This window comes from Pungitius pungitius, chromosome 21 (assembly GCF_949316345.1).
Source record: "Pungitius pungitius chromosome 21, fPunPun2.1, whole genome shotgun sequence".
Lineage (NCBI taxonomy): Eukaryota > Metazoa > Chordata > Actinopteri > Perciformes > Gasterosteidae > Pungitius > Pungitius pungitius.
Genome location: NC_084920.1, coordinates 2,890,789 through 2,915,751, shown reverse-complemented (window position 1 = coordinate 2,915,751; position 24,963 = coordinate 2,890,789). Strand labels below are relative to the sequence as shown.

Below are 24,963 nucleotides of genomic sequence, written 5' to 3'. Positions count from 1 at the left end.
AGTGGTTGAACAACTGTGCAGCAGAGAACAGGAACTCGTATTGAGGGACAAAGTGAGAGACACAAAAAGACATCTCTCCAGATCGTGTGTGTGTATCTTGATTTTATTTTTCCAAAAGCAGATTAAAAGAAGAAATCCACAAAACTGGATCGTTACTGTAAACTTCTTTGTACAAAAAGAAATGACCATTTGTAAATATCATGAATTAGCAAAACACAGTAATAACAGATTAAGAACACGAGGTAATAAATAATGTAAAAAGTTGGATATCCTAAAAGCTTTACTTGTATCCACTATAGTGAGATATTAGATATATACACAAAATAGAAGGCCTTTTGCACATCAAGGTTTTCATGCGGAAGAGGACATTTCCTCACTTGGCTCTGAAAGAGAAACCAGTTAAGAAACACATTAACAAACTTCCTGCTCCGTGTCACATTTACTGAAATCTTGCCCTCGACCAGCGAGACTCGGCCTCTTTACCTGTCCAGGTCCTGTAGACGGGGAGCTGGAGCGCGGCGTGCGTTATCTCCACGCAGACCCTCAGACGGCCCCCCCCTTTGTCCCCGGGGCCCTTCCCTAGGGCGACTCTGTTGATGTGCAGCGCCCCGGGGGCTGCCTCCCCTTCGTCCTCCTCCTCGTTGTTGTTGTTGTTCTCTCCATCCTCTTTTTCGTCGATGTATTCTATTCCTTCAGCGTCGGGGTCTGTGACTGCGGCTTTAGTTTCTGCAGAGTAACGAGAGTTACTTCAGTGGGGGGGGGGGGGGGGGGGGGGGGGTACGCAGGAGGGTCGACGCACACGCTCATCCGTTAAAAAGGGTCTTCAGAAGAAACGGTGAAGAAGACGAGCTCCAACTTAAAATGCAAGGGATATTCTTTTTTTTTTGCTAACCTGATTCCCCCCCGAGTTCAAAGAGGCTGCTGGAGGAGAAATAATAATATGTGCTGAATAAAAGAAAAAGTGGGATAAATAGGGATGGCAGAGATGTAGTATTCAATTTAACAAGAAAGCAATAAGACTATTTTTGCCCCAAAACTCCCATATGTACATGCTGGCAACTACAGCTCCCATGATGCAACAGAAACCGCACGCCCACGAAGACGTACTTATGGCGCGTCCGTTCTCCCGCGTCTCCGGCCGCCCCGTCGCCGCGCCGGTCGACCTCTCCAGGGCGCACACGCTCTTCAGCTCCCTCCGCCCGTCGTCTCCCATCTCCTCCGTCTCGATGGAGACCAACGGGTAGAGCGTGGCCCCCCCCGCCGCCCACAGCAGTTTGACCTTGGGGTGACCTCCCTTCAATAGGAGGGAGAACACGCCGACCCCTTCGCTGCTCCAGCAGACGGAGATGGAGGGAGGAATGGAGGGAGCAACTAAAGGAGAACAAACAGAAGGAGGGAGGGGGGGGGGGTGAATGAAAAGGAACAAAAAGCCAGTGTTTTTCCCTAATGTAATGACTCGTACCGATGTCAACATATCGCCAGTGTTTCTCAAGAGGCTCCGGCAGGGAGCAGTGCTCCACTCGACAAACAACCCCCCCTGCTCCTCCTCCTCCTCCTCGGTGCTTTTTCTCCCGGCTGGCGGCGTGTCTCCTCAGAGTGGCCGCTGCCCTGTAGACTCTGGGGTGAGTCTGCACGGGGCCCCACACCTCTCCTCCCTCCAGCACCTCCTCCTCGCCGTCATCCTGCTCCCCCTCCCTGAGCCTCAGCCAGGTGACCGTTAGGGTCGGAGGGTAGAAGTCTGTGATTTCACACCCGAGGGTCAAAGCCTGGCCCGGGGAGGAACCCGAACCAACGATGTCGGACACACGCGGCCTTTTGATGAATCCTATTTGGGACGAAGTGCAAATGTAAGCTTTCTTTTCCTCATCGTTAAGATCACATGCTTTTTCAGTTTTCTTACCCCGGGTCTCGCGAGTGGCCGGCTGCTTCAGGGCGACGTGGTGGACGCTGACCCACACTTTGGTGCCTCCCTTTTCCAGCTCACCGATGGGCAGTTTGCACTGGCTGAAGGCCGAAAAGAAGCCTTCGGCATCGGGTCGGGGGGAGGACGAGGCCTGGGAGGCCACCGGGCTGAGCTCACTCCCCTGGCAGAACCAGCGGAAGGTTATGACGTCCGGGTGGAAATGTGACGCCCTGACAGTCATGCTGATGACATCTTGAAGGAGAAGGAGGTAGCCTCTCAGAAATCAACGTTTTACCCAAAGCACTGGACAACAGCTGTACAATAAACTCCGCCTTACCAGGGTTATTGGGGGTCTCCAGCAGCTGGATTTCTGATACTTCCGGAGCAGCTAAAAGACACGTGAAAGCAATGTCCATTTCATAAACTGTGGAAATCATAGAAAAGCCGACGAAAATTGGACCAAAACCTTTTCTTACACAGGATGGCGAACTTCTCTGACACCCTCCTCACCACGATCTTGTCTTTGCCCACGTAGGACACCTCGCACTTAAACACCGCCGCCTTGTGGACGGCAATCCGGGGGATGAAGGTGAGCGAGGAGATCAGCTGCTGGGCCCCGCTCCCGGAGGAGCGCAGCGGCCCCTGAGTGCGCAGCCGGTAGTAATCCAGCTCGCCTGTGGGGGGCAGCAGGTGGCCTCTCTCCGTCGCTGGGGAGGTGAGGGTTAGACCGTAGGGCAGATGGATGGTGGTTAGGCGGTTATAGAGGCAGTTAAAGTTAGCTGCGGAGGTTCCTTTGTGTGCGTGGTTGAAAATTGTTAGATGTTTTAAGCGTAAAAAACATGGTATTTTTTTTAGGGGCGGTTGAAATAGAAAAAGATATTTGCATAATATGGTATAATTCACCAACTCTTTATTTTGCTAACAATCCAAACATTTTATTTTCAGTTTCTATTTTTCTCTTAAGTTTCTTTAAACAAGAAGAGCTTCCAGTTCGTAGCTACTGGAAAAAAAACAGGTTCTCCAAGTCCTTCTTACCACACTTTGCAAAGTGGATTCGCATTGCTTACCAAGAAAACTATTTACTTTTGTTTCATCTGTGCAGAACAGAACCTGCAGAACCCGGTTTGTTGTTTGACAACCGTGCTGCAAAGACTCAACATAAAACAAGGTGTGTGACTCCCACGTTAACCCTTTCCCCGCTTTGTTTGAGGTGCTGTCTAAACTTCCTCCGCAAACTCAAGCGAGTGAAAGTTCCCACACCAATCCTGAACACATTCTACCGGGGCACCATTGAAAGCATCGTGACCAGCAGCATCACTGTGTGGGGCAGTGGCTGTACTGAACACAGCATGAAAGCACTGCAACGCATAGTGAACACAGCTGGTAAGATCATTGGCGCCCCACTCCCTTCCCTGAAAGACATATACACCACCCGCCTCATCCGGAAAGCTACCTCGATTGCGAGTGACACCACCCACCCCGCACACAGTCTGTTCAGCCTCCTACCCTCTGGAAGAAGGTATAGGAGCCTCCGCTGCCGTACCACCAGACTCACAGACAGAGACAGCTTCATAAACCAAGCTGTCAGACAGCTAAATTCTCTCCCCTCACTCCCCCCAGCCATATCCATCAGTCTGACACAGGGCTGAAATCCCCCCCACACCCCCTTAAATCACTCGGGACTCTGCCAACAAAACTGTCTCTTGCACTTTTTATCACTTGCTGCTATATCTATTTGTTTAAAAATTTCTTGTCTTATTTGTTGTCGTGCCTGTGCACTTTATATGTTTCACCGTGGGAGTGTGGGAAACGTTTTTTCGATTACCTGTATGTCTGACATGCAGCAATTGACAAATTAAGCTACTTTGACTTTGACTAATACATTAGAGTTTCTGGTTTAGCTTCTGCTAGCAGCGTCCTACCTATCGAATCTAATTGCCAGTGGCTTGGATCCATTCACCAGACACTTGGAAAGCCAGCAAGTGTTTCTTCAAACAGGCAGCTCCCTGTCAGAAAGTGATATAACACGTCATAATTAAACCCCCCGTGACGGCTCTCCTACCTGTGAGGGACGTGTCAGCGATGGGGCTGTCATTGAGGAACCACGCGGTCTGGACCCTGTCCACCATCCTGCCCTCGATGCTCACCGTCACTCTGCCCTTCTGACCGACCATCAGGCGCGGGGGGAGGATGATCCCCGACACGTTCAGAGACTTCAGTTTCTCTGAGGGAGGGGACGCAGAAACGGAGTCTGAGAGACAACAAGGGGGTCGAGGGGCAGCTGCTGGGCGACGGTTACATTTTTGCCATCAGCGGTTCGGACGGCATTCCATCGCAGAGAACTGCATTCGTCACCAGCCGCGAAATCCAGTTCTCCTGCATTCGGTTGTCCCATTATGTCTGTGTGCTAACAGGTAAGTTCATGTGACACTTCAATTAGAGGCTGCAGTTTCAAGCTTTTAGTTCTTAAGACAACGCATCAACGTCCCTTTATTTCGAACTTAATTCACAGTCTGTAGATCCCATGGTGGTTTTATAGGTTTCCTGCCTTGGCCTCTAAAAGGCCTTCAAATAATACAAGAGTAAGTGAAAACTAAATCTCTGTTGACACTATTGCATAACTTGTGTTGCCCGCTGACTCACCATCCCGTCTCCTCCAAGAAAAGCCAAAGCAGAGCAGGAAGACCAGCACGATAGAAATAGACATCATGGCCACGGAGGCCTTGGCGGATTTTGTCAACACCGGAGTCTCGTCTGAGAGGGAACAGAGCGTGGACACACGGTGAATGAGCGGCCCATCAGGAACAGGACAAAACAAGTTACAATGAATGGCGCCCAACGTTTCGTTGGGTAATCAATCAAGCCATCAGTCAAAGTGAAAAAAACGAAACAGTTTGGCAGGTGTAAAATTATCGTGAGCTCTTGGAGAACCACGTCTTGTCAAACATTTACCTCGGGGGGCCAGTTCCTCGAGGTACGCCGAGCCGCCGACCGGTTGCACGACACCGGGTTGGTTGACCGCACACTCCACCTGCCCGCCCCGCTCCTTCTGCTCGGGGCTCAAGGTGTAGTAGCGGCGGGTTCTGTAGGTCCCGTCCGGGTTCTGCTCCGTGGCGGGGGGCTCGGGGAGGACGCTGCGGTTCTGGAACCAGCGCACGGAGACCTCTCTTGGGTAGAAACCCTCCAGATCGCAGTAAAGGGTGAGAGGGGTGCTTTCGGAGAGCAGAGGCAGGGCGGAGAGTCTGACGGAAGGAGTGTCTGAGGAGGGACACGGGAAACCCGGGTTCGGCTTAAAGATCTTAAAATCAGTTTGTACTGAAACGGTTGAATTAATGCTTTGCGTGTCGCTCACATGTAACGTTGAGTCGGAACTCCAGGTCTCGATCGGCGCCTCTGTGGGACACTCTGCAGCCGAAGGTGGAGTTCTGGTCCCCGCGGGACGGGTAGAAGGTCAGATTGGCCACGGCCGCGTAGTACCCATCTGGAGTCTGTAAGCCTTCCACGGAGGAGGCCGGCTGGATCACCCGTCCGTCCCTGGTCCAGGAGAAAGAGACGGGAGGAGGGTAGAAGCCGCCTGCGCGGCATTCAAGCCGACTCTCCGTTTCCAACACCACCCACCGCTGAGGGACGGACAGAGCGGGGGACGCTAAAAGACGAGACAAAGAAGAAATTAGCGTTTCAAGGTTGAGACGCAAAACCTGAAAAGTGCAAATCAAACCGCAGCAGCGGCCCACCGAGGACGCTGAGGGTGGTGTTGCTGGAGTGCAGCGTGGTGGAGTTGCAGCTGACGGTGCATTCGTACACCCCCTGCAGGCCGAGACGGACCCCGAGGACGGTCAGCGAGAAGTCTCCGTTGGACAGATCCCCGTCCAAGCTGAAGCCGTCCTCGACTTGCGACGCCGCCTCCCCGACCGAGGCGACGACGGAGCCGTTGGTCGTCCAGAGGACTGCGAGGAGGGACGGGTCCACGTGGTGCCCGTCGAGGGACAGGGGCAGCGTCACGTTGCAGGGCAGCGTGGCATTCGCATTAGGGCCGGCCTGTATTTCACTTGGGGACGCTGTAGGAGGAGAAAGAAAGGAAATAAAAAGCTCATTGGTCCTTCTTGTTGCAACACATTGGGCATGAGGGGGGAGGGGGGGGGGTGTTACTGAATCGGCCTGTTGGTGAAATGTGGCTGTGATATATGGTTAATGATCCTCAGCAGCAGTTTTTATCTAAATGTATTTTAGTTCTAGTTTAAGCTAACATGTAAGACAAATAGCTTACATTGTGTCACTATTGTGAAGCTTTCTTTTTAAAGAAGAAATTACGAAAAAAAAACTTTTACAAATGAAATGTTGAATGTATTTGGGGAGAAAAACAAACATTGATTTGATTAATTAAGCAAAAGAGTTTCCAGAGTCTAATCTATTGTTAATGGAACAACAAATACATGTCTCCAATTTTGAAAAAGTACCCTTCCTATCAAGTGGTTCTCTTTAATTATGCCAAAAACCTGAATGTGTGGTGATGAGAAACTTTGAGTTTCATAAAATTTTCCGCTTCACATTCTTTTCTTTCTTCACCCCAAAGTGTAAATCAGTAAACTCAAACCTCTTTGAATGAGAGTAAATATCGAGCCTTTGAGTGCCGTCCGAACAACCAATCAGATTAATTAGTAACTAGAACAATAAATACTTGTAGGCTCAAGTAATGGAAAGATTTCTTCAGTTTGAAGTGTTTATGTTGCACCTCTTGTCACGTGTGATGGATGACCCGACTGCAGCAGGTTGACAGGAAACACAAGAAAGCGAATTTAATGAAAACGACCTGCTGACCCACCAACGAAGTTACACCTGTTCACGCTGCGGTCTCAATCATTCACTTCAGTAGAAACATGGAGGTCCAATCAGAGCAGTGGAAGAGATAATGAATGTCTGATAATGAGAAAACACTTGTCACTGCTTGTAATGTTCATATCCCAAATCCCCCTATATGACACCGTAAAGAATCCAGAGAAGTGGGCAGAAAACCCATGTAAACAATGAATTCACTTCTAAATCATTTTTCAGCTATTGTCCTTTTTTAGCAGATGATAATTATTATAAGGACAATTATATATTGTCTGCCAAGTCTGGAAATAAAACATATAACAACAATATTAGGATGTGGAGTTGGATTATAAAATGCACTCTGATAGCTGACATCACTTTATCACTTTAATTACTTTAAACTGAAAACAGTCCTATTTACTTTATGCATCGTCATGTCATTCGGACCCATTTCAACGTGCACCTGATGCGCAGATACTTGTACCCGTATACTGTGAATCAACACAAAATGAATAAAAAGGCTGAGTACATGTTGACACTGTGCTTTTTACGCATATTTTCACTCCCTCCAAAACCCAAAAGACCTAAAAACAAACTAAAGCTTTGCATCAGGAACGTTGAAACACCTTCAAATTCAGTGCACGTGAAACAGCTCGTTATCCACATGAATTGTTTCCACCCGTGCAGCTCATTAGGTGGCAAATCGGCCACGTGAGCGCAAGGAGACGGTACTCACCGCGCTTTACGAGAGTCAGGAGGACAAACAGGGCGAGGACTTTACACCGCATGGCCGGGCTCGTCTTGGGACAATCTTCTTATCATCTGGCCCCTGTGTCGTCTTATATAATGCTGGGAGGTATCAGTGGGGGGGGGGGAGGGGGGCGTGTTCTGCCTGGTGAGAAATAAGAAATATCGTCCCAGGGCGTCAGTGAAAGGAGGCCCATGATATGTGTGGACGTCCTCTTAAATAAAGAAGGAGCGTGAATGTGCAGGGACGCACAAGTGGGCGAAACGGGGTCACTTAAAATTCAGACGGGCCTCTGGCCAAGATTGGGCCACTTTACATTGGTGCAGTGTTGCCATGAACAAACGGAGAGGGCGATCCCACTGAGCTTCTGTGGGCAAACACTAAAACGCCACTCCGTCTGTGGAAAAGTTAGTGTGCTGTTATTTGGAAAGAGACAAAAAAGAGAAATAAGACAATGGCTCTCTTCTCCCCCTCTGAAGGGGCCTTTGGAGTCAGCGCCTGCTGCCTTTTATTGAGGCAACTTGTTTTATACACAACGTTTGGAGTTCACTTTACCTGTGTTCCCGGATTGAAGTGATTGACGTGTTGCAACGGTAAAATACAAAAGATGTCCTAATGTTAAAGAAGATTAAATTCCAAAAGCTGATCACGAGTCTGCTGCACCAGGCCAGTGTGAAGGTTTGAGCCTCAGTGCATCCCTCTCTTCACCTGATGTACTCCTGCACAGCTGCATGGGGAAAGGAGGGAGAGGGAATGTCTCTGCTCCTCCACCAATAAGAGCTCGATACCCAGAACCTGAGACAAAGGACCAGGGCAGAGGCAGCTATTTAGGCTCCTAAATATAAACAGAAATGTATTGTGGCTACATCCCAAAGCTCCCTCAGATCCGGGGCCCTGTTGCCTGTGTACGTATTTGTACCATAATAAAAAAACAAGCCATTTTCCATGTGTATAAGAATGCCTGGGATGCTTTCAAATGTTAAGAAGCTGCCACAAGTAGATGTTGCACCGTCGGTCCCTTCCAAGAAACAAAAACACAAAGACAACTTTCTGTTTCTCTTTCTGTTTTCTCTTCTTTGTTTTTCTGACACCCTCGATCCTTTCATCAGGCAGAAAGATTGAGTGCACCTGGGGAATGTTGGAGAAGAACAAGAGGACACACCTAATATAGTTGAGCAGATATTTCTTAAAAAACACTCCTGGATTTGTTGCTTGGCAGTTGGAAAAATACATTATATGTTATGTGAATACTGCGAGACAAGAATTGAAGCTTCCGGACATTTTGTAAGACTATAAAGAAATAAAAGGCAATTGTCTTTTGTGAATTGTGCTTATTCAGTTCTAAGAGCTCCGATTACACGATTGTGTAGATGAAGCAGTAAGTCGTTCTGTTTTCTAACTTGTCGGCTGCCCTTCGTCGGGTTTCCCATCTTGGAATCTTGCCCACTTTTTTTGCATTTAAAAGGTGGAAGTTTCTGCGGAATCTTTGGAATCTGTCATAGTTTGACATATGGCTCTCCCCATTCCACTTTTTAAACACATGTACTCCTGTGAAGACAAAAGGCAGCCTGGACTCTGTCTGTGTCCTCATTTGTGTCGTCCTCTGTCCTCACAGGACTAGCAGAGCTTTATATGGATTTCAAACCAACACCCTCTCTCTTATAACTTGGTTTGGCTCGTAAGGATAAGAAGTGGATCGCATTACCAAGTGCAGATTTTCAAAAAAAGTATTAATTTACCTTCCATCTCTGCAAAACAAGTAAATGACGACAACAAAATGAAAACAGCTGATTTAGCACTCACTATGGACTCATCACTAACAGATATTGTTGACCACTTGTACGCCCTTTGAAAAGAAGGAATTCACACAAAAGGGGTTGAGCAGGAAGTGGCAGAATACAAATGAGTTCAAAGGTTTACAGGCAGGGAGATCTACAGAGAGAGAATTATTAAGTTTTGTTTTGACGGCTTTTATGGATGATTGGTTCAACAGAACTGAATAAACAGGTTTGGGCAGGCTCTTTATATAAAGATTCCAACCACATTTCTGTTCAGAAGACCTATAATTAATTTACAGTGAACTGGATTGAAAAGGTTATGAACCCCAAAAGATTTAATCTTCATCAGTCGCTTTGATGATTTAGATTAAAAATAATGCTATCATCAAATGAAGTTATGTTTTGAGCCATTCAGTAGACTTTGTAGGTTATATAAAAGGCAATTGTAAAAGATTTGTCTTTTGTGAATTGTGCTTATCCAGTTCTAAGAGTTCCGATTACACGATTGTGTAGATGAAGCAGTAAGTCGTTACGTTTTCTAACTTGTCGACTGCCTTTCGTCGGGTTTCACATCTTTGCATCTTGCCCAAATTCATTTGCATTCCTCTGAATTTGGCATTGTAAAAGGTGGAGGTTTTTTACCTCGATGCGGATAAAACCAACAGGAGTCCACCAACCTACTGGCTTCGCTCGTTATTAGCCACGTTGGGCTTAAAGTCATGCCACTGTCCTCATTCCACCTCTTGCATCCTCTCAAGTAAAACGTGAATTACGGGAACAATCAAAGTAGGTCAGATGCTTCAAGTGAAACAGGTTCTGTTACGGAGAGGTGAACGCATGCAAGTGACCGCAAGTGGAACGCATTACCAAGTGCAGATTTTCCAAAAAAGTATTAATTTATTCCATCTCTGCAAAACAAGTAAATGACGACAACAAAATGCAAACAGCTGATTTAGCACTTACTATGGACTCATCACTAACAGATATTGTTGACCACTTGGACGCCCTTTGAAAAGGAGGAATTCGCACAAAAGGGGTTGAGCAGGAAGTGGCAGAATACTAATGAGTTCATAGGTTTACAGGAAGGGCGTTCTACAGAGAAATATTAAGTTATGTTTCGACGGCTTTCATAGATGATTGGTTCAACAGAACTGAATGAACAGGTTTGGGCAGGCTCTTTATATAAAGATTCCAACCACATTTCTGTTCAGAAGACTAAAGCTTCCATCAGGAATCTCTGCGCTCTTTGAAGGCGTCGTCACATCACAGAATGGCCTCCTGGACTGTGGGCAAACTCCTGATCTGTGCCGTCCTCGCGGGACACGGTGAGCTTTACACTGATTTACCAGTTTATTATGTTATCTCAAACCAATATATATCTTTATACACTGCATCTCTTTTCAGAGTTTTGATTTGTTTTGGTGAACAGTGTTATACACATAAACCTGTTTTAATTAAAGGAAAATGTTCTGTTTTTATTGGTCATTAAAGCAGAACATTTTCCTTTTGTTCGTGCTGACTGGGGGGGTCAAACAACGTAGTACCACCTTGTGTAAGTAGTTACTCTTCCTGATGCTCTCTCTCTCTTTCTTTCTTACAGCATCAAAGGCTCAGGGTAAGTACCTTCACACCCCGTTCATTCCAGAGTCTAGGGCTGCATTGTATGGCCAAAAATGCATATCAATCTATATCACGGTATTAAGAAACGATATCCTGGTATATATCAGTGTGCTGACTCGTCTTTGCTCCGTCAGATTGTGGACTTGCGCCTCGGAACACGAGAATCGTGGGGGGTGTGAACGCAACAGCCGGGTCATGGCCCTGGCAGGTCAGCCTGCACATCGCTCTCGCTAACTCCCACGTCTGCGGGGGCACACTGATCAGCGCCCAGTGGGTTCTGACGGCAGCACACTGCATGGTGATGTAAGACAAACTCATAGCAGATTACATCTGTGACGCTTTCACTGATGAAACTCCTTCAAATGAGTACAAGTAATAGGTTGAACAAAAAGAACGGATTGATCCGATATTGTTTGATCTCTTTCTACGATTAATACTTCAATTAATAAATGTATTGTTACATAGTTCCCTGCCTTTCCTTGGTTGAGGAACTCAAATTGACACCCCGGCTGTCTACTTTTGTTAAAACGTGCTACAACACTACGACTGTTCATCATTTCATCCAGAACGACACCTGGTGCTTGGATCCTCTACTTGGGAAGAGAGACTCAAGCTGGCCCAAACGTTCACGAGGTAAGAAGCACCGTGTCACGGATCATCGTCCATCCGGACTACAACAACACCCTCTTCAACAACGACGTCGCTCTGATGAAGCTCCAAACTCCCGTCGTATTCAATGACTTCATCAGACCCGTCTGCCTGGCGAGTAGCGCCAGCCAGTTCCACACCTTCACCCCCTGCTGGGCCACCGGCTGGGGCCGACTGGGAAGTAACGGTGAGTTCCCCCCCACACGGTTCCTTCCCATGGCGCTCTTTCCCATCAAATGACCACAATTCAAGAGCTACAGCAGAAAATACACACACAAAGTCCTTAAAAGTGTGCAAATGAATACAGCATCTTCTGAGCGTCTCCTTTTCCTCCCACAGAGCCCTTAGTGGCATACGACTCGCTGCAGGAGGTTCAGGTTCCCGTCGTGGGAGGAAACCAGTGTGCTTGTGATTACCGCCCGGTGGCCGGAGCAAACATCACCAACGAAATGATTTGTGCAGGAGAAGAGAACAAAGGAGTTTGCCAGGTTAAAATAATAATGTGTTGTTGTTATATTTGAAGTAGCTGCGTTTATCTTTTTTTTTTAACTCTCAAAGAAACTCAATAGATGGTTAAAATCTCTGATCTGTCTTTACAAAGTTTCTGCACAATGATGCAAAATGTTTGAGGCCCTGTAAGGTAATGCAATTCGTTTTATGTTATTAGTGTTAGGAATCCATGCACCACCATTGGATCCATTCTTTACTACTTCTGTTCATCAGGTCTTTTCAGGGGTTTTCTGTACGCACTCCTAGTATCAACTAACTGTTTGTGCCTCCCTTTACAGGGGGACTCTGGTGGTCCTTTGCAATGCAAACAAGCCTCAAAGTGGATCCAGGCGGGCATCACCAGCTTCGGAGTACCGTGCGCCAGGGCTGGTTTCCCTGAAGTCTTTGCCCGAGTGTCTCAGTTCCAGACTTGGATCAAGGATCAAGTGGGGGGGGCAAACGTCGGCTTTGTGACGTTCGTGTCCAACGGCACCGATGCTGACAACAACTTTGTGTGTCGCAGTTCTGGAAACGTGACCACAACTGATCCCAACACGGCCTCTTCATTTGCCCCTGTGCTTACATTTGTCATCATCTTAGCGGCAATATTGGTGCAGAACATCATGGCACAATAGCACAGTTCTTTACTTTCTACATATGGCATCACAATGGAGTTTGAATTTGTCAAAGTTTCACCACACGATTGCGCACTCTTTTGAATGTTTTGGGAATTGCACTTATATCTTTTCGTTTGGCCTATTTAAAAAAAAGGTAACACCACATAACTTCTCATTTATGTAAAAATCACCCTTAATATTAAAACAAAATGATAGAAACAATATCAGTCACAGAGATCCTATTTCCATGTTTAGGATATTAGAAATAAATTGTCAACCCGGTTCATAAAATATATAATGCATTTAGTGAACACTAGAATACAACCATGATTATGTATTCAATAAAGTCATCAAGTCCACTACCAAGTGGCTTAAGAAATTAAGATTTTGTGGTTTATTGGTATTGTTTTTAAAAATTAAGAATTGTAATTTTTCCTTAGAATGTTATTTGGTTGATGGCAACCTGCCACAAAACCACTAGATGCCACTAAAACATTAAAAACAGGGGCTCTTTTAATTTACAGAAAAGTACTCTAAAGGGAGTGACTGGAGACAAAGTTATTTTAGTACAAATAGTAACGTTAAACCCTTTCAGAGCAAAGAAGCAAAAATGCAAATAACATGGATGAGACTCAATAGTGACCTTGAATAATAACCCCCCCCAAAAAATAATAATTATATTTAATAATACTGCACCCTCGTGCCGCAATTCAAAAAAGAAATCGAGTTAAAAGTGATCTTCAACTAATCCTCATCCTTCACCTCGGACAAACACAGAAAGAGCAACTCACGGCTTGGTGCCTTTGAACCCATTCGTGCTGACCCTGTCACACCTTTACCGACAGGTGCAGTGTTGCCATGAACAAACGGAGAGGGCGATCCCACTGAGCTTCTGTGGGCAAACACTAAAACGCCACTCCGTCTGTGGAAAAGTTAGTGTGCCTTTATTTGGAAAGAGACACAAATGAGAAATAAGACAATGGCTCTCTTCTCCCCCTCTGAAGGGGCCTTTGGAGTCGGCGCCTGCTGCCTTTTATTGAGGCAACGTTTGCAGTTCACACTACGTGTGTTCCCGGATTGAAGTGATTGACGTGTTGCAAAGGGTAAAATACAAAAGATGTCGTAATGTTTGATAAGATTAAACGCCCAAAGCTGATGAGTGTCTGACTCTTCCAAGAAACAAAAACAGAAAGACGACTTCATTCTGTCCACTCTATTTTTTGTTAGCTCTTCTTTGTCTTTCTGACACCCTCGATCTTTTCAACAGGCAGAAATGTTGGGTGCACCTCGGAAATGTTGGAGAAGAACGAGAGGACAGGCCTAACGACTGAAAGACTGATAACTGATAACTCCCTGTAGTTGAGCAGATATTTCTTAAAACACGCCCATATTCATTTTTACTTTTTTACATTTTATGTTTGATAGTCAGAGATATACCTGTATATTATGTAAATACTGGGAGAATGGATATGAAGGTTCAAGTCATTTTGTGAGACTATAAAGAAATAAAAGGCAATTGTAAAAGATTTGTCTTTTGTGAATTGTGCTTCATTTCATTCATTTCTGCAAAGAGTTAAGATTACACAATTTTGTAGATGAAGCAGTAAGTCATTCCATTTTCTAACTTTGTAACACAGGTTTCACAACTTGGCATCATACCCTTTTTTGTATTTTTACAATTTTGGATTGTAAAAGGTGGAAGTTTTTGCAGAAACTTGGCAATGTGTTACAGTTTGGCTCGATGTGGATAAAACCAACAGGAGTCCACCAACCTACTGGCTTCGCTCGTTATTAGCCGTGTTGGACTTAACGTCATGCCACTCTCCTCATTCCACTTTTTGCATTCTCTGAAGTCAAACGTGAATTACGGGAACTACTCAAAGTACGTCAGATGCTTCAAGTGAAACAGGTTCTGTTACGGAGAGTTGAACGCATGCAAATGACCGCAAGTTGAACGCATTACCAAGTGCAGATTTTCAAAAAAGTATTAATTTACCTTCCATCTCTGCAAAACAAGTAAATGACGCAAAATGCAAACAGCTGATTTAGCACTCACTATGGACTCATCACTAACAGATATTGTTGACCACTTATACGCACTTTGAAAAGAAGGAATTCGCACAAAAAGGGTTGAGCAGGAAGCAGAGCCATTGCTTCATAAGACCGAAAAAATAATTTAAAGTGAAATGGATTGAAAAGGTTATGAACCCAAAAAGATTTAATCTTAATCTGTCGCTTTGATGATTTAGATTAAAAATAATGCTATCATCAAATGTTATGTTTTGAGCCATTCATTGTAAGCTTTGTAGGTTATACAAAAGCCAATTGTAAAAGATTTGTCTTATTTATTTCTAAGAGTTCCGATTACACGATTGTGTAGATGAAACAGTAAGTCGTTACGTTTTCTAACTTTTTGGCTGCACATCTTGACATCTTGCTCACATTCATTTGCATTCCTCTGAATTTGGCATTGTAAAAGGTGGAAGTTTTTTGCAATGTGTTACAGTTTGACTCGATATGGATAAAACCAACAGGAGTCCACCAACCTACTGGCTTTGATCGTTATTAGCTGTGTCGGACTTAAATTCACATGTTATTTATTACATTACATGTTATTTAGCTGACGCTTTTATCCAAAGCGACTTACATTGCATTATAACCCATGCATTACATTTTCAAAACAGGTTCTGTTACGGAGAGGTGAAGGCATGCAAGTGACTCACTATGGACTCATCACTAACAGATATTGTTGACCACTTATACGCCCATTGAAAATAGGGAAATTCACACAAAAGGGGTTGAGCAGGAAGTGGCAGAATACAAATGATTTCAAAGGTTTACAGGCAGGGAGATCTACAGAGATAGAATTATGAAGTTATGTTTTGACGGCTTTTGTAGCTGATTGGTTGAACAGAACTGAATGAACAGGTTTGGGCAGGCTCTTTATAAAGATTCCAACCACATTTCTGTTCAGAAGACTAAAGCTTCCATCAGGAATCTCTGCGCTCTTTGAAGGCGTCGTCACATCACAGAATGGCCTCCTGGACTGTGGGCAAACTCCTGATCTGTGCCGTCCTCGCGGGACACGGTGAGCTTTACACTGATTTACCAGTTTATCATGTTATCTTAAAACCAATATATATCAATCTATATACACTCCATCTCTTTTCAGATTTGCGGTTTGTTTTGGTGAACAATGTTATACACATACACCCGTTTTAGTAAAAGGAAAATCATTCAGTAGTTACTCTTCTTGATGCTCTCTCTCTGTCTCTCTTACAGCATCAAAGGCTCAGGGTAAGTACCTTCACCCCCCTTTCATTCCAGAGTCTAGGGCTGCACGGTATGGCCAAAGATCCATATCAATCTATATCACAGTATTAAGAAACATTATGACGGTGTCTCAGTGTATCCCCATATTACTTTTTCAAGTAAACACGTTCATTCATTGACCCCAGAAACGGCTACTCGAACAGCTGTTCGCTTCTCTGGCCAACTTGCTGGCAAATAGCCAGTGAGTTAGCTTGTTAGCGTGTTAGCTTGTTAGCACAAACCCTATAAACAGACGCATCTCATCTCTTGGGCACAAGTTGTGTTGGTGCATCTCTGGTCTCTCGTTCCTGTATCGCTTTTTTCCGTGTTTTCATGCAGCAACAGAGTTACTTCTTGTTGTGAGCTGTACCCAGCATGCAGTTCGGCAGGGAATCTTTTATAAATGTACAATTATTAGTATTACAAAATGTTTTTGTGTCATAAGCTGTTGTGTTGTGGTGTTTTACCCTGTAAAGAGAGTTTGTTGTAGGTTATTCCTTGTTGTTATGAAGTTATAACCATGACTCACTCTCAAGACAACTAGCTCCGGCTGCTAGACGTTCTGTGATGACAAGTTAAAACCGTGCGGCCCCACCGGACTCACACTGTAACGCTCCATGTTGACGGTCACTCGTGGACCAGCCTCCCTCGACTGTGTGCTGACACGCGCTCGTCTTTGCTCCGTCAGATTGTGGACTTGCGCCTCTGAACACGAGAGTCGTGGGGGGGGTGAACGCAGCAGCCGGGTCATGGCCTTGGCAGGTCAGCCTGCACACCGTTTCCGTTAACTTCCACGTCTGCGGGGGGACACTGATCAGCGCCCAGTGGGTTCTGACGGCAGCACACTGCATGGTGATGTAAGACAAACTCATAGCAGATTACATCTGTGACGCTTTCACTGATGAAACTCCTTCAAATGAGTACAAGTAATAGGTTGAACAGAAAAAATGGATTGCTCTGATTTTGTTTGATCTCTTTCTACAATTAATACATGTATTATTTCATAGTTCCCTTCCTTTCCTTGATTGAGGAACTCAAATTGACACCCCGGCTGTCTACTTCTGTTAAAACGTGCTACAACACTACGACTGTTCTTCATCATTTCATCCAGAACGACACCTGGTGCTTGGGTCGTCTACTTGGGAAGAGAGACTCAAGCTGGCCCAAACGTTCACGAGGTAAGAAGCACCGTGTCCCAGATCGTCGTCCATCCGGACTACAACAACACCCTCTTCAACAACGACGTCGCTCTGATGAAGCTCCAAACTCCCGTCGTATTCAATGACTTCATCAGACCCGTCTGCCTGGCGAGTAGCGCCAGCCAGTTCCACACCTCCACCCCCTGCTGGGCCACCGGCTGGGGCCGACTGGGAAGTGATGGTGAGTTTGCCCCCCACACGGTTCCTTACTCAATGTTCTTTTCATCACACAGTGACATCGACCAAATAAACAACCCTGATGTAAAAAGTCTTAAAAAGTCTGTGAATGGACACAGCATCTTCTCAGCGTCTCCTCTTCCTCCCACAGTGTCCTTACCAGCATCTCAGCCGCTGCAGGAGGTTCAGGTTCCCGTCGTTGGAGGAAACCAGTGTGCTTGCAATTACCGCCCGGTGGCTGGAGTGAAAATCACCAACGAAATGATTTGCGCTGGAGAAGAGAACAAAGGAGTTTGCCAGGTTAAAATAATAATCCTTTGTTGTAATATCTGAAGTAACGTTAGCTTTGTTTGTCTTTCTTCTTTAAAACTCTCAAAGAAACTCAATAGATGGTTAAAATCTCTGATCTCTTTTTAGTAAGTTTCTGCACAATGATGCAAACTTAAAAAATCTGGGAGAATGTTTGAGGTCTTGTAAGGAAACGCAATTTGTATTATGTTATAATTGTTATATATATATTACATTACATGTCATTTAGCTGATGCTTTTATCCAAAGTGACCTACATTGCATCACATTTTGCCTGAGGAGAAATTAGGCGTTGGGTGTCTTGCTCAAGGGCGCTTCGACATGGCGCATGGAGCAGCCGGGATTTGGACCACCAGCCTTGCGGCTCCCAGCGCATCACACTACTCCACGCGCCACCATCGCACCCTTATACTTTATCAGGTCTTTTCAGGGGTTTTCTGTACGCACTCCTAGTATCAACTAACTGTTTGTCCCTCCCTTTACAGGGGGACTCTGGTGGTCCTTTGCAATGCAAACAAGCCTCAAGCTGGATCCAGGCGGGCATCACCAGCTTCGGAGTACCGTGCGCCAGGGCTGGTTTCCCTGAAGTCTATGCCCGAGTATCTCAGTTCCAGACTTGGATCACAGATCAAGTGGGGGGGGGCGAACGTCGGCTTTGTGACGTTCGTGTCCAACGGCACCAACGCTGACAACAACTTTGTGTGTCGCAGTTCTGGATATGTGACCACCCCCAAACTTACATTTGTCATCATTTTAGCGGCAATGTTCCTGCAGAACACTGTGGCACAATAGCATAGTCCCCCCCCCCCCAATTTTTTTTTTAATTCTTCCTTTCTTGTATTGCATCATATTTGTATTTCTATGTATGGCATCACAGTGGAGTTTGAATTGTCAAAGTTTCACCACACAACAGCGCACTCTTTTGAATGTTTTGGGGGTTGCACTTATACCTTTCCTATTGACCTATTTTAAAAAGGTAACACACACTTCATTTATCACATATTTTCATGCATTGAAGTTAGATTCCCGAACACACTGGACAATGTAAACCTCATTAACTTGTCAAAGTCACTTCTACATTCTTTGTAACTTGATGCTTGCGGTCCTGTGACTGTCACTAAAAGCTCACCGAAAAAAATGCTATTTAAGTGAGTAAAATAGGCCAATTCCTTCTTTTATATTTTCATTTATTAAGTATTTAGTTAGCCAATACAAATTGTTTTCAGAAGGTTAAACCTTTGTTTCTTCCTAATGAGTCTAGTACTTGACTTGCTACTTTACAACACTTGATCTAAGGTAATAATATGGTCAATGAAGAGGAAATAGTAATTTACAGTAAATGACTCGCCCTCCTCGGCAATGTGGGGATTGATTCACTGCTTGGGTTCAAAGAATGAAATGTTTCTCAACTATATTTTATTTTTATTCATTTTAAATGTAATTTCTGAAAATAAAAACACAATTTGAGCTTGCTTTTACTATAAAGATTAGATAATCATAATTAAAGAGTGTTACAACTTTTAAATTGTAAATGCTTTACTGAATTTTTTTATAATGTTGATTTGCTTCTTCTTAAATATACTTATTATTATGGTATGAATATTATTATTCATCATTATGTTAGAAAAGTATAACCACGTGGAATGTGACACAGTAAACCACGGAGTACAAGGAAAGTTAAAACTGGTCGACCAGTTCCCAGCCTGCTAGAAATCCAACACTGTATTATGTCACATATATATATATATATTTATATATATATGTAAGTTACTGTAACTAATTTTAGACTGGAAAATGAGGGGCTCGGGTGTGGTTTCCAACCTGGTTTGGGAGAAACTTTGAACAGCATTCACACAAACAAAGAAACAGTCAATGGGTAAACCTGATCAAGTCCACTACCAAGTGGTTTAAAAAAATACGATTTTCTGGTTTATTGATATCGGTTTTTAAAATTAAGAATTGTTATTTTTCCTTAGAAGGTTATTTGGTTGATGGCAAACTGCCACAAAACCACTAGATGCCACTAAAACACTAAAAACAGGGACTCTTTTAATTCACAGAAAAGTATTTTAAAGGGAGTGACTGGTGACAAACTTATTTTAGTACAAATAATAACGTTAAACCCTTTCAGAGCAAAGCAAACATGCAAATAACATGGATGAGACTCCTTTGAATTCTCAATAATGATCTTGAATAATAACCAACAAAAATACTACTGTTTCCACATGAAATGATAATTGTAAATCCTATTTTTGACCTTGTTGACTTGACGTGTGGCAGCAAAGTCGTGTCCAATTTACACGATTTAACACGTGACGTCAGTTAAGTCACTGAGGGTTCAGGGGGAGATTGGGGTCGGGGTTCATCACGGCCCCCCCGTGATTTCAAGGTACTTCTGGCCTAGGATTCAGCTGCAGTTCCTCGCTCCCTTAACTATTATGAATTAACTGCTGCTGAGCTGACTAGCTAGCTGCTAGCTAGTAAATAAGATGCTAACTGCTAGCATCTAGCTAGTAAATAAGTTGCTAACTGCTAGAATCTAGCGAACTCCTTGCTAGCTTGTAAACTAGACGCTATCTGCTAGCACCTAGCCATCTCATAGCTAGTAAATTAAATGATAAATGCTAGCATCTAGCGAGCTGCTAGCCAGTAAATAACACACTCAACGTGGAGACATATAATGTTAAATGTCTGCTGTTTGAAGACTTTACTGTTGTTTACTGACAAGAACACACGAGCTCAGTTAACACGTGAGTTGTTATTTTTGAACAGTTCTTTTTATTTTTTAAATGTGAACATAAAATACTGATGTGTGAAAAAAGACAAAAAAATGTGGTTCAGCAAATGTAATGGGTAAATACTTTATTCAAAGGTATAGTACAAACCATTCACTTTACTTGCTGGAATCAGACTATGGAAAAGAAATACAAGTTGTGTATAAACTGTGGGAATCCACCCAAAAAAAAGGTTTAAAAATAAAAGGAAAGGGAGTAGAGGCAGAACATTTTCTCAGAATGGCTGCACCAACAACCCAAACACGGAAGTTTTCTCTTTCATTCCAAGCCAATATTCTTTAAAAGTGTCGTTGTTTATTAGCAGTTTAATAGGTGGTGCCTATGAGGTCGTGGCCTTCTCCATGAGGAAGTGATAATGGTGGGAAGAAGGTGGAAAGGGGAATAGTGAGTGTCCATGCTTAATAAGCGTGGTTGGCCACAAACAGTGACTCTCCACCGGCAGTGCTGGCTGCAGAGGAGACATATTTGCCCTGGCAGGCCTGGTTGTTAGCCTGTTGGAGACAAAAACAGAAGTATTAACGAATGCACAATAAGATATTGAAGTCTGGGGCTTACAATCTATCTCAGAACAAACTCTACTGCATCTATGTAACACGTCTATAACACTATTTATATCATTTCTATCTCTCTGCACACATACCAGGGCTCTCTTGATGAACTCCTCCTGGCACGCCTTTCCATTTTCCTTCTTGCCGCCCCAGGCTTTGAGAGCGGAGGCCTGCAGGGCACGGCCATATGAGAAGGTCAGAGCCCAAGGCCTGTGCAGAGGGCACTGGTTCATGGCGTTCAGATTAATGGAAGCCTCCTCCTCACTCTGGCCACCAGACAGGAAGGTCACCCCTGTACAGGAAGCGCATTTGAGTGAATGTCATGCACACACAATGTATGTTCCTCGGCAAGGTCAGCAATTGTGTGCATGTCAACAAGAGAGTGTTGTGTGTGTGTGTCCAACTCACCAGGCACTGCGGGGGGAACGGTGCGGCGCAAGGCAGTAACTGTTGCCATGGCAATCTCCTGGTTGCTGAACTTGTGTGAGCAGGAGTGTCCGGGGGTGACCATGTTGGGCTTGAGCAAGGTGCCTTCCAGGTAGACGTGGTGGTCGGACAGGGCCTTGTAGAGGGCAGCCAGGACCTTCTCAGTAACGTACTGGCAGCGCTTCAGGTCATGGTCGCCATCGGGGAGAATCTCAGGCTCCACGATGGGGACAATGCCGTGCTAAGAAGGGGAGAGAAAAAAAGGAGTCAAAATGACATTGACGATGTTGGCAGACAAAGGAGGCAGTCAAAGGCCAGTTTATAACAAGGAGGCAAGAAAGACACTATGTTTGTTTGTTGTAATATTCAAAAGTTCCAAACAACATAGACTTCCGGAATCTTTATAAGGCTACATCATCGTCATTTATTGTGATCTGAAGCTTAAAATAGCTATCTGTCATTTTACAGAAAAAAAGACTTCAGCTATTGATTTGTTCTGCAAAATAGATGAAGCTCCTAAAATGAAATGATGTCTTAAGTTTTTTACCATCTGGCAGATGCTGGCGTAACGGGCCAGGACATTGGCGTTCTCAAAGATGGCCAGTTTTGAGGGGGTGGTGGGGGTGATCTTCATCACACAGCGCCACTTGGCAAAGTCAGCACCATCCTTCTTGTACTGGGCGCAGCGCTCGTACAGTCCATCGAGACCTGTGAAAAAGGGCGAGGCGACACCTCGGGTAAGTAAGACGGAGGTATTTAAGGACGTTGACCTGGCGATCCTTTCTTTGCTCACCCTGGGTGGTGGTCTCGCCGTTGGTTCCGGCCAGAGGGACAACGCCTTTGTCGACCTTGATGCCAACGACCATGTTTCTTCCTTTGAGGTACTCGGGGAAGAGCTTTCCGTCGTCGGTCTTCTGGTACATGGTCTCGTGGAAGAGGATGACGCCCCCGATGCAAGGGTTCACGCGATCGTCAGCCGTGAAGAGGAGCTGGCGGTACAGCCTCCTGTTCTCCTCAGTGTTCTCAGCATTGATGCTCTGGAAGCGCTTAGCCACGCTGCCTGGATGGCGAGGAGACACAAGATAGATGAAAACGGACTCCATCTGTGGTGGTTGTTTACATTTATAAATGTATTAGTGCAAGTACAAGTGAGGGAAGACCTGAGCCGAACGATTAGGGCATATTTTGATGGCCAAAATGTTACAATTACCTTTCGTGTACTGAGAATACAGCACGAAAGGGTTGAAGTTGTTCACTGGATGGCGACATGGTAGTTTCTTCTCAGTCAAAATAGTCATGCCCTAAAGCACACCCGGCTTCATTGCCTATTTTACACTGACTTCTCCTAAAGAACATTGTGCTTTTATTGAAGAAGACCTAAACGTAGCATTTCAAACCATTAACTTATGTTTTCAATGTTTACTGGGGTAACAAATCAAGTAAGAAGTCGGTACCCTTCCTCGACTTCTATGCAATCAGTTTTCTTTTTGCAACGGGGGAGAGTTGCCCCCTGATGGCCAGTCGAACAATCTTCTAAGGCACTTTAGTACCGGCTTCACTTTTGACATGCAGCTCCTGGCAGACAGCTTGATGAGCTATTCTATTACACTTGCTTTTTCAGGTGAATTTTGATTTGTTTTTAACCATGAAAATACATTTTCTCGATATTCTTTACCGGTGGACTCGTCTGCGGCGAGGATTCCCTTGCCGGGAGCGACGATCCTTTGAGCAATATCGCTGAGCTCCTTCTTCTGCTCAGGAGAGAGGAAGGGATATGAGTGTGGCATCCTGACACTAGGAGGGAGACAAAGGAAGACAGATGAGTAAATATGCAGCGGGTTGGTAGGCTAGACTCTGAAGTGAAAGTTCAGCAAGTCACACTGAGTGGAAATCTCTGGGTTGCGGCTGTTGGCAATGCATGGGAAACTGCCCCGATGACAGATGGTTAACATATTCAGCTCGCTGTGAAAGAGGATGTGGTGAAAGGAGAGGCAGACTACATGGTTTGATGGTTTTTTTTTGTGCCTGTTGTTGATTGTATAAAATGATCAGACAAGTCGTCACCGCAATTGTGTGAGTGCAGCTGCTGCAGCTATAACTGCTCCAGCACAGAGAGCGTTTCATGTCAAACGCTGTTTCCCCCCCACACACAAGAGGCCGTTGCACAGGGGGTCGAGTGTCACTGGGCCCTCCGCCCTCCGATGTACTGACCACCCTTGAAAAATCCTGACAAGAATGTCAATTTTTTTAGCCTCTTATCCGTGACCTTTTCCTCCCCCTTCACCGCTCCCTCGAATCCCCACCCCCATTCCACCACCATGAGTTTCTCTCACTCACCTCCTCAACACCCCTCCCCCTGTCGTTTCTGTGCAGGCGCTATCATTAAATATACTAAATATACACAGAGTACTGCTGTAAGGCAATGAGAGCACTTTGGCTCAGTAAGATGGCCCTTAGAAAAAAAGGCAATGGTGCGGCTTCAGGCCTCTGTTTAGAGGAAGCAACACAGTCTAAAAAAGGTTTTAAAAAAAGACCAACTGGTGAGTCACAACTGAACAATTCAGCGGAAACCTTTTATCAGATAGGGTTGAGAATAGCAGCAGCCAGGGATGCACTGATGACAAATGAACCACTTTGTAATGACATTTACTGTGTTGTGTTAAACATGAAGATATATAATGCTTCAAGAAGAGAATTTATATTTTTAACAACCAAGATATTTCAGTCTGTTTTAGTGTACCTGAGGTTAGTAAGAGGACCAACGTGTGGGTCTGTTAATGTTAATGATAATGCTGTAAATATTGGATCTTGCTTTCAAAGAAACAGCAAATTAGATATTGTAATTCAATAAGTGAAACATGCCCTTAATGCATTCTATGCAAAATGTATCACAAAAAAATAAATAAAGAAATGTGTTGATGTCCGATTTGTTGTGAAATGTTCAGTTCTTTTACCTTTGAGGTTGGAAGGAGAGCTGAGAGAAATGAGAGGGAAGGAGAAGATCCGGCCTTCGTCTGCGACAGTCCTGCAGCCCACCGGCCCTTGTATTTATCCTCCCATTGTGACCCCTCACATTTCAGCTGCCCGGGCTATAAAAAGAACGGGGCGCAACCAGAGAGGGCTCGTGACCTTCAGAGGGACTGGACCTGAGAAACATGCTGCTGGGCAGCCGGGGAAAGGGCAAAGAGTGTTTCGGTGAATGGCAGAGAAAGTTGTAGCCGGGGAGGGTTATGGTTGGAAATGTCGCAGAATGACAAGTAAATATCTTGTGTGGCACAGCATGAACATGGTAGATAATTAAAATAAAAAGAATATGATCAAATTAGCCTCACTTTGATGTCTTCGATCCCCACTTTCTTTGTAAACAGACTGATGCAGGAAAGTACATCCCTGCATTGTAAATTCTAGCATTAAGCATTATACGCATGCACAAAAGATGCACAGTCGATTTTATACTCTTTTCAAGTGCATTTAGTTCAACATTTGATCCCTCAACTGAGAAGAGCACCTTGGCAGACAAAGGTCCATTCAAAGGGTATGTGGAGGAAGATTAGGTATATGCATGTAGTGATAACACACACAG

At 44.7% G+C, this 24,963-nt stretch overlaps 4 protein-coding genes across 5 annotated transcripts; 2 read left to right on the top strand and 2 right to left on the bottom strand.

Moving 5' to 3' along the window:
• Nucleotides 1-85: 85 nt before the first annotated feature.
• On the bottom strand, nucleotides 86-7,591 carry si:ch211-180a12.2 (uncharacterized). 2 transcript variants are annotated; one of them, XM_062560179.1, is made up of 13 exons: nucleotides 7,452-7,591; nucleotides 5,638-5,961; nucleotides 5,256-5,549; nucleotides 4,856-5,161; nucleotides 4,547-4,657; nucleotides 3,966-4,127; nucleotides 2,380-2,694; nucleotides 2,241-2,291; nucleotides 1,901-2,155; nucleotides 1,463-1,825; nucleotides 1,108-1,371; nucleotides 484-726; nucleotides 86-383 (listed from the first exon to the last, which is right to left on the bottom strand). In XM_062560179.1, the coding sequence occupies exons 1-13, from the start codon at nucleotides 7,501-7,503 to the stop codon at nucleotides 352-354; spliced, it is 2,772 nt and encodes a 923-aa protein (XP_062416163.1). In that variant the 5' UTR covers nucleotides 7,504-7,591; the 3' UTR covers nucleotides 86-351. The 2 variants fall into 2 exon arrangements, with proteins under 2 accessions (XP_062416163.1, XP_037320226.2); XM_037464329.2 differs by having other exon boundaries at nucleotides 2,380-2,610.
• Nucleotides 7,592-10,343: 2,752 nt separating this feature from the next.
• On the top strand, nucleotides 10,344-14,031 carry LOC119212655 (chymotrypsin-like protease CTRL-1). The gene is made up of 6 exons (XM_062560111.1): nucleotides 10,344-10,566; nucleotides 10,842-10,856; nucleotides 10,996-11,164; nucleotides 11,428-11,696; nucleotides 11,849-11,997; nucleotides 12,298-14,031. Exons 1-6 carry the CDS (start codon nucleotides 10,512-10,514, stop codon nucleotides 12,631-12,633), a joined length of 993 nt encoding a protein of 330 aa, XP_062416095.1. The 5' UTR covers nucleotides 10,344-10,511; the 3' UTR covers nucleotides 12,634-14,031.
• A 1,509-nt stretch (nucleotides 14,032-15,540) lies between these two features.
• On the top strand, nucleotides 15,541-19,102 carry zgc:123217 (uncharacterized protein LOC641414 homolog). Its single transcript, XM_062560110.1, is given in 7 exon segments — nucleotides 15,541-15,703; nucleotides 15,898-15,912; nucleotides 16,616-16,784; nucleotides 17,039-17,307; nucleotides 17,455-17,603; nucleotides 18,097-18,246; nucleotides 18,248-19,102. Coding segments are annotated over 7 exon segments (963 nt in total). The 5' UTR covers nucleotides 15,541-15,648; the 3' UTR covers nucleotides 18,404-19,102.
• A 1,354-nt stretch (nucleotides 19,103-20,456) lies between these two features.
• On the bottom strand, nucleotides 20,457-24,476 carry aldoab (aldolase a, fructose-bisphosphate, b). The gene is made up of 7 exons (XM_037463346.2): nucleotides 24,335-24,476; nucleotides 23,056-23,174; nucleotides 22,174-22,440; nucleotides 21,928-22,088; nucleotides 21,363-21,621; nucleotides 21,047-21,246; nucleotides 20,457-20,897 (listed from the first exon to the last, which is right to left on the bottom strand). The coding sequence occupies exons 2-7, from the start codon at nucleotides 23,165-23,167 to the stop codon at nucleotides 20,805-20,807; spliced, it is 1,092 nt and encodes a 363-aa protein (XP_037319243.2). The 5' UTR covers nucleotides 23,168-23,174; nucleotides 24,335-24,476; the 3' UTR covers nucleotides 20,457-20,804.
• Between the last annotated feature and the right edge of the window lie 487 nt (nucleotides 24,477-24,963).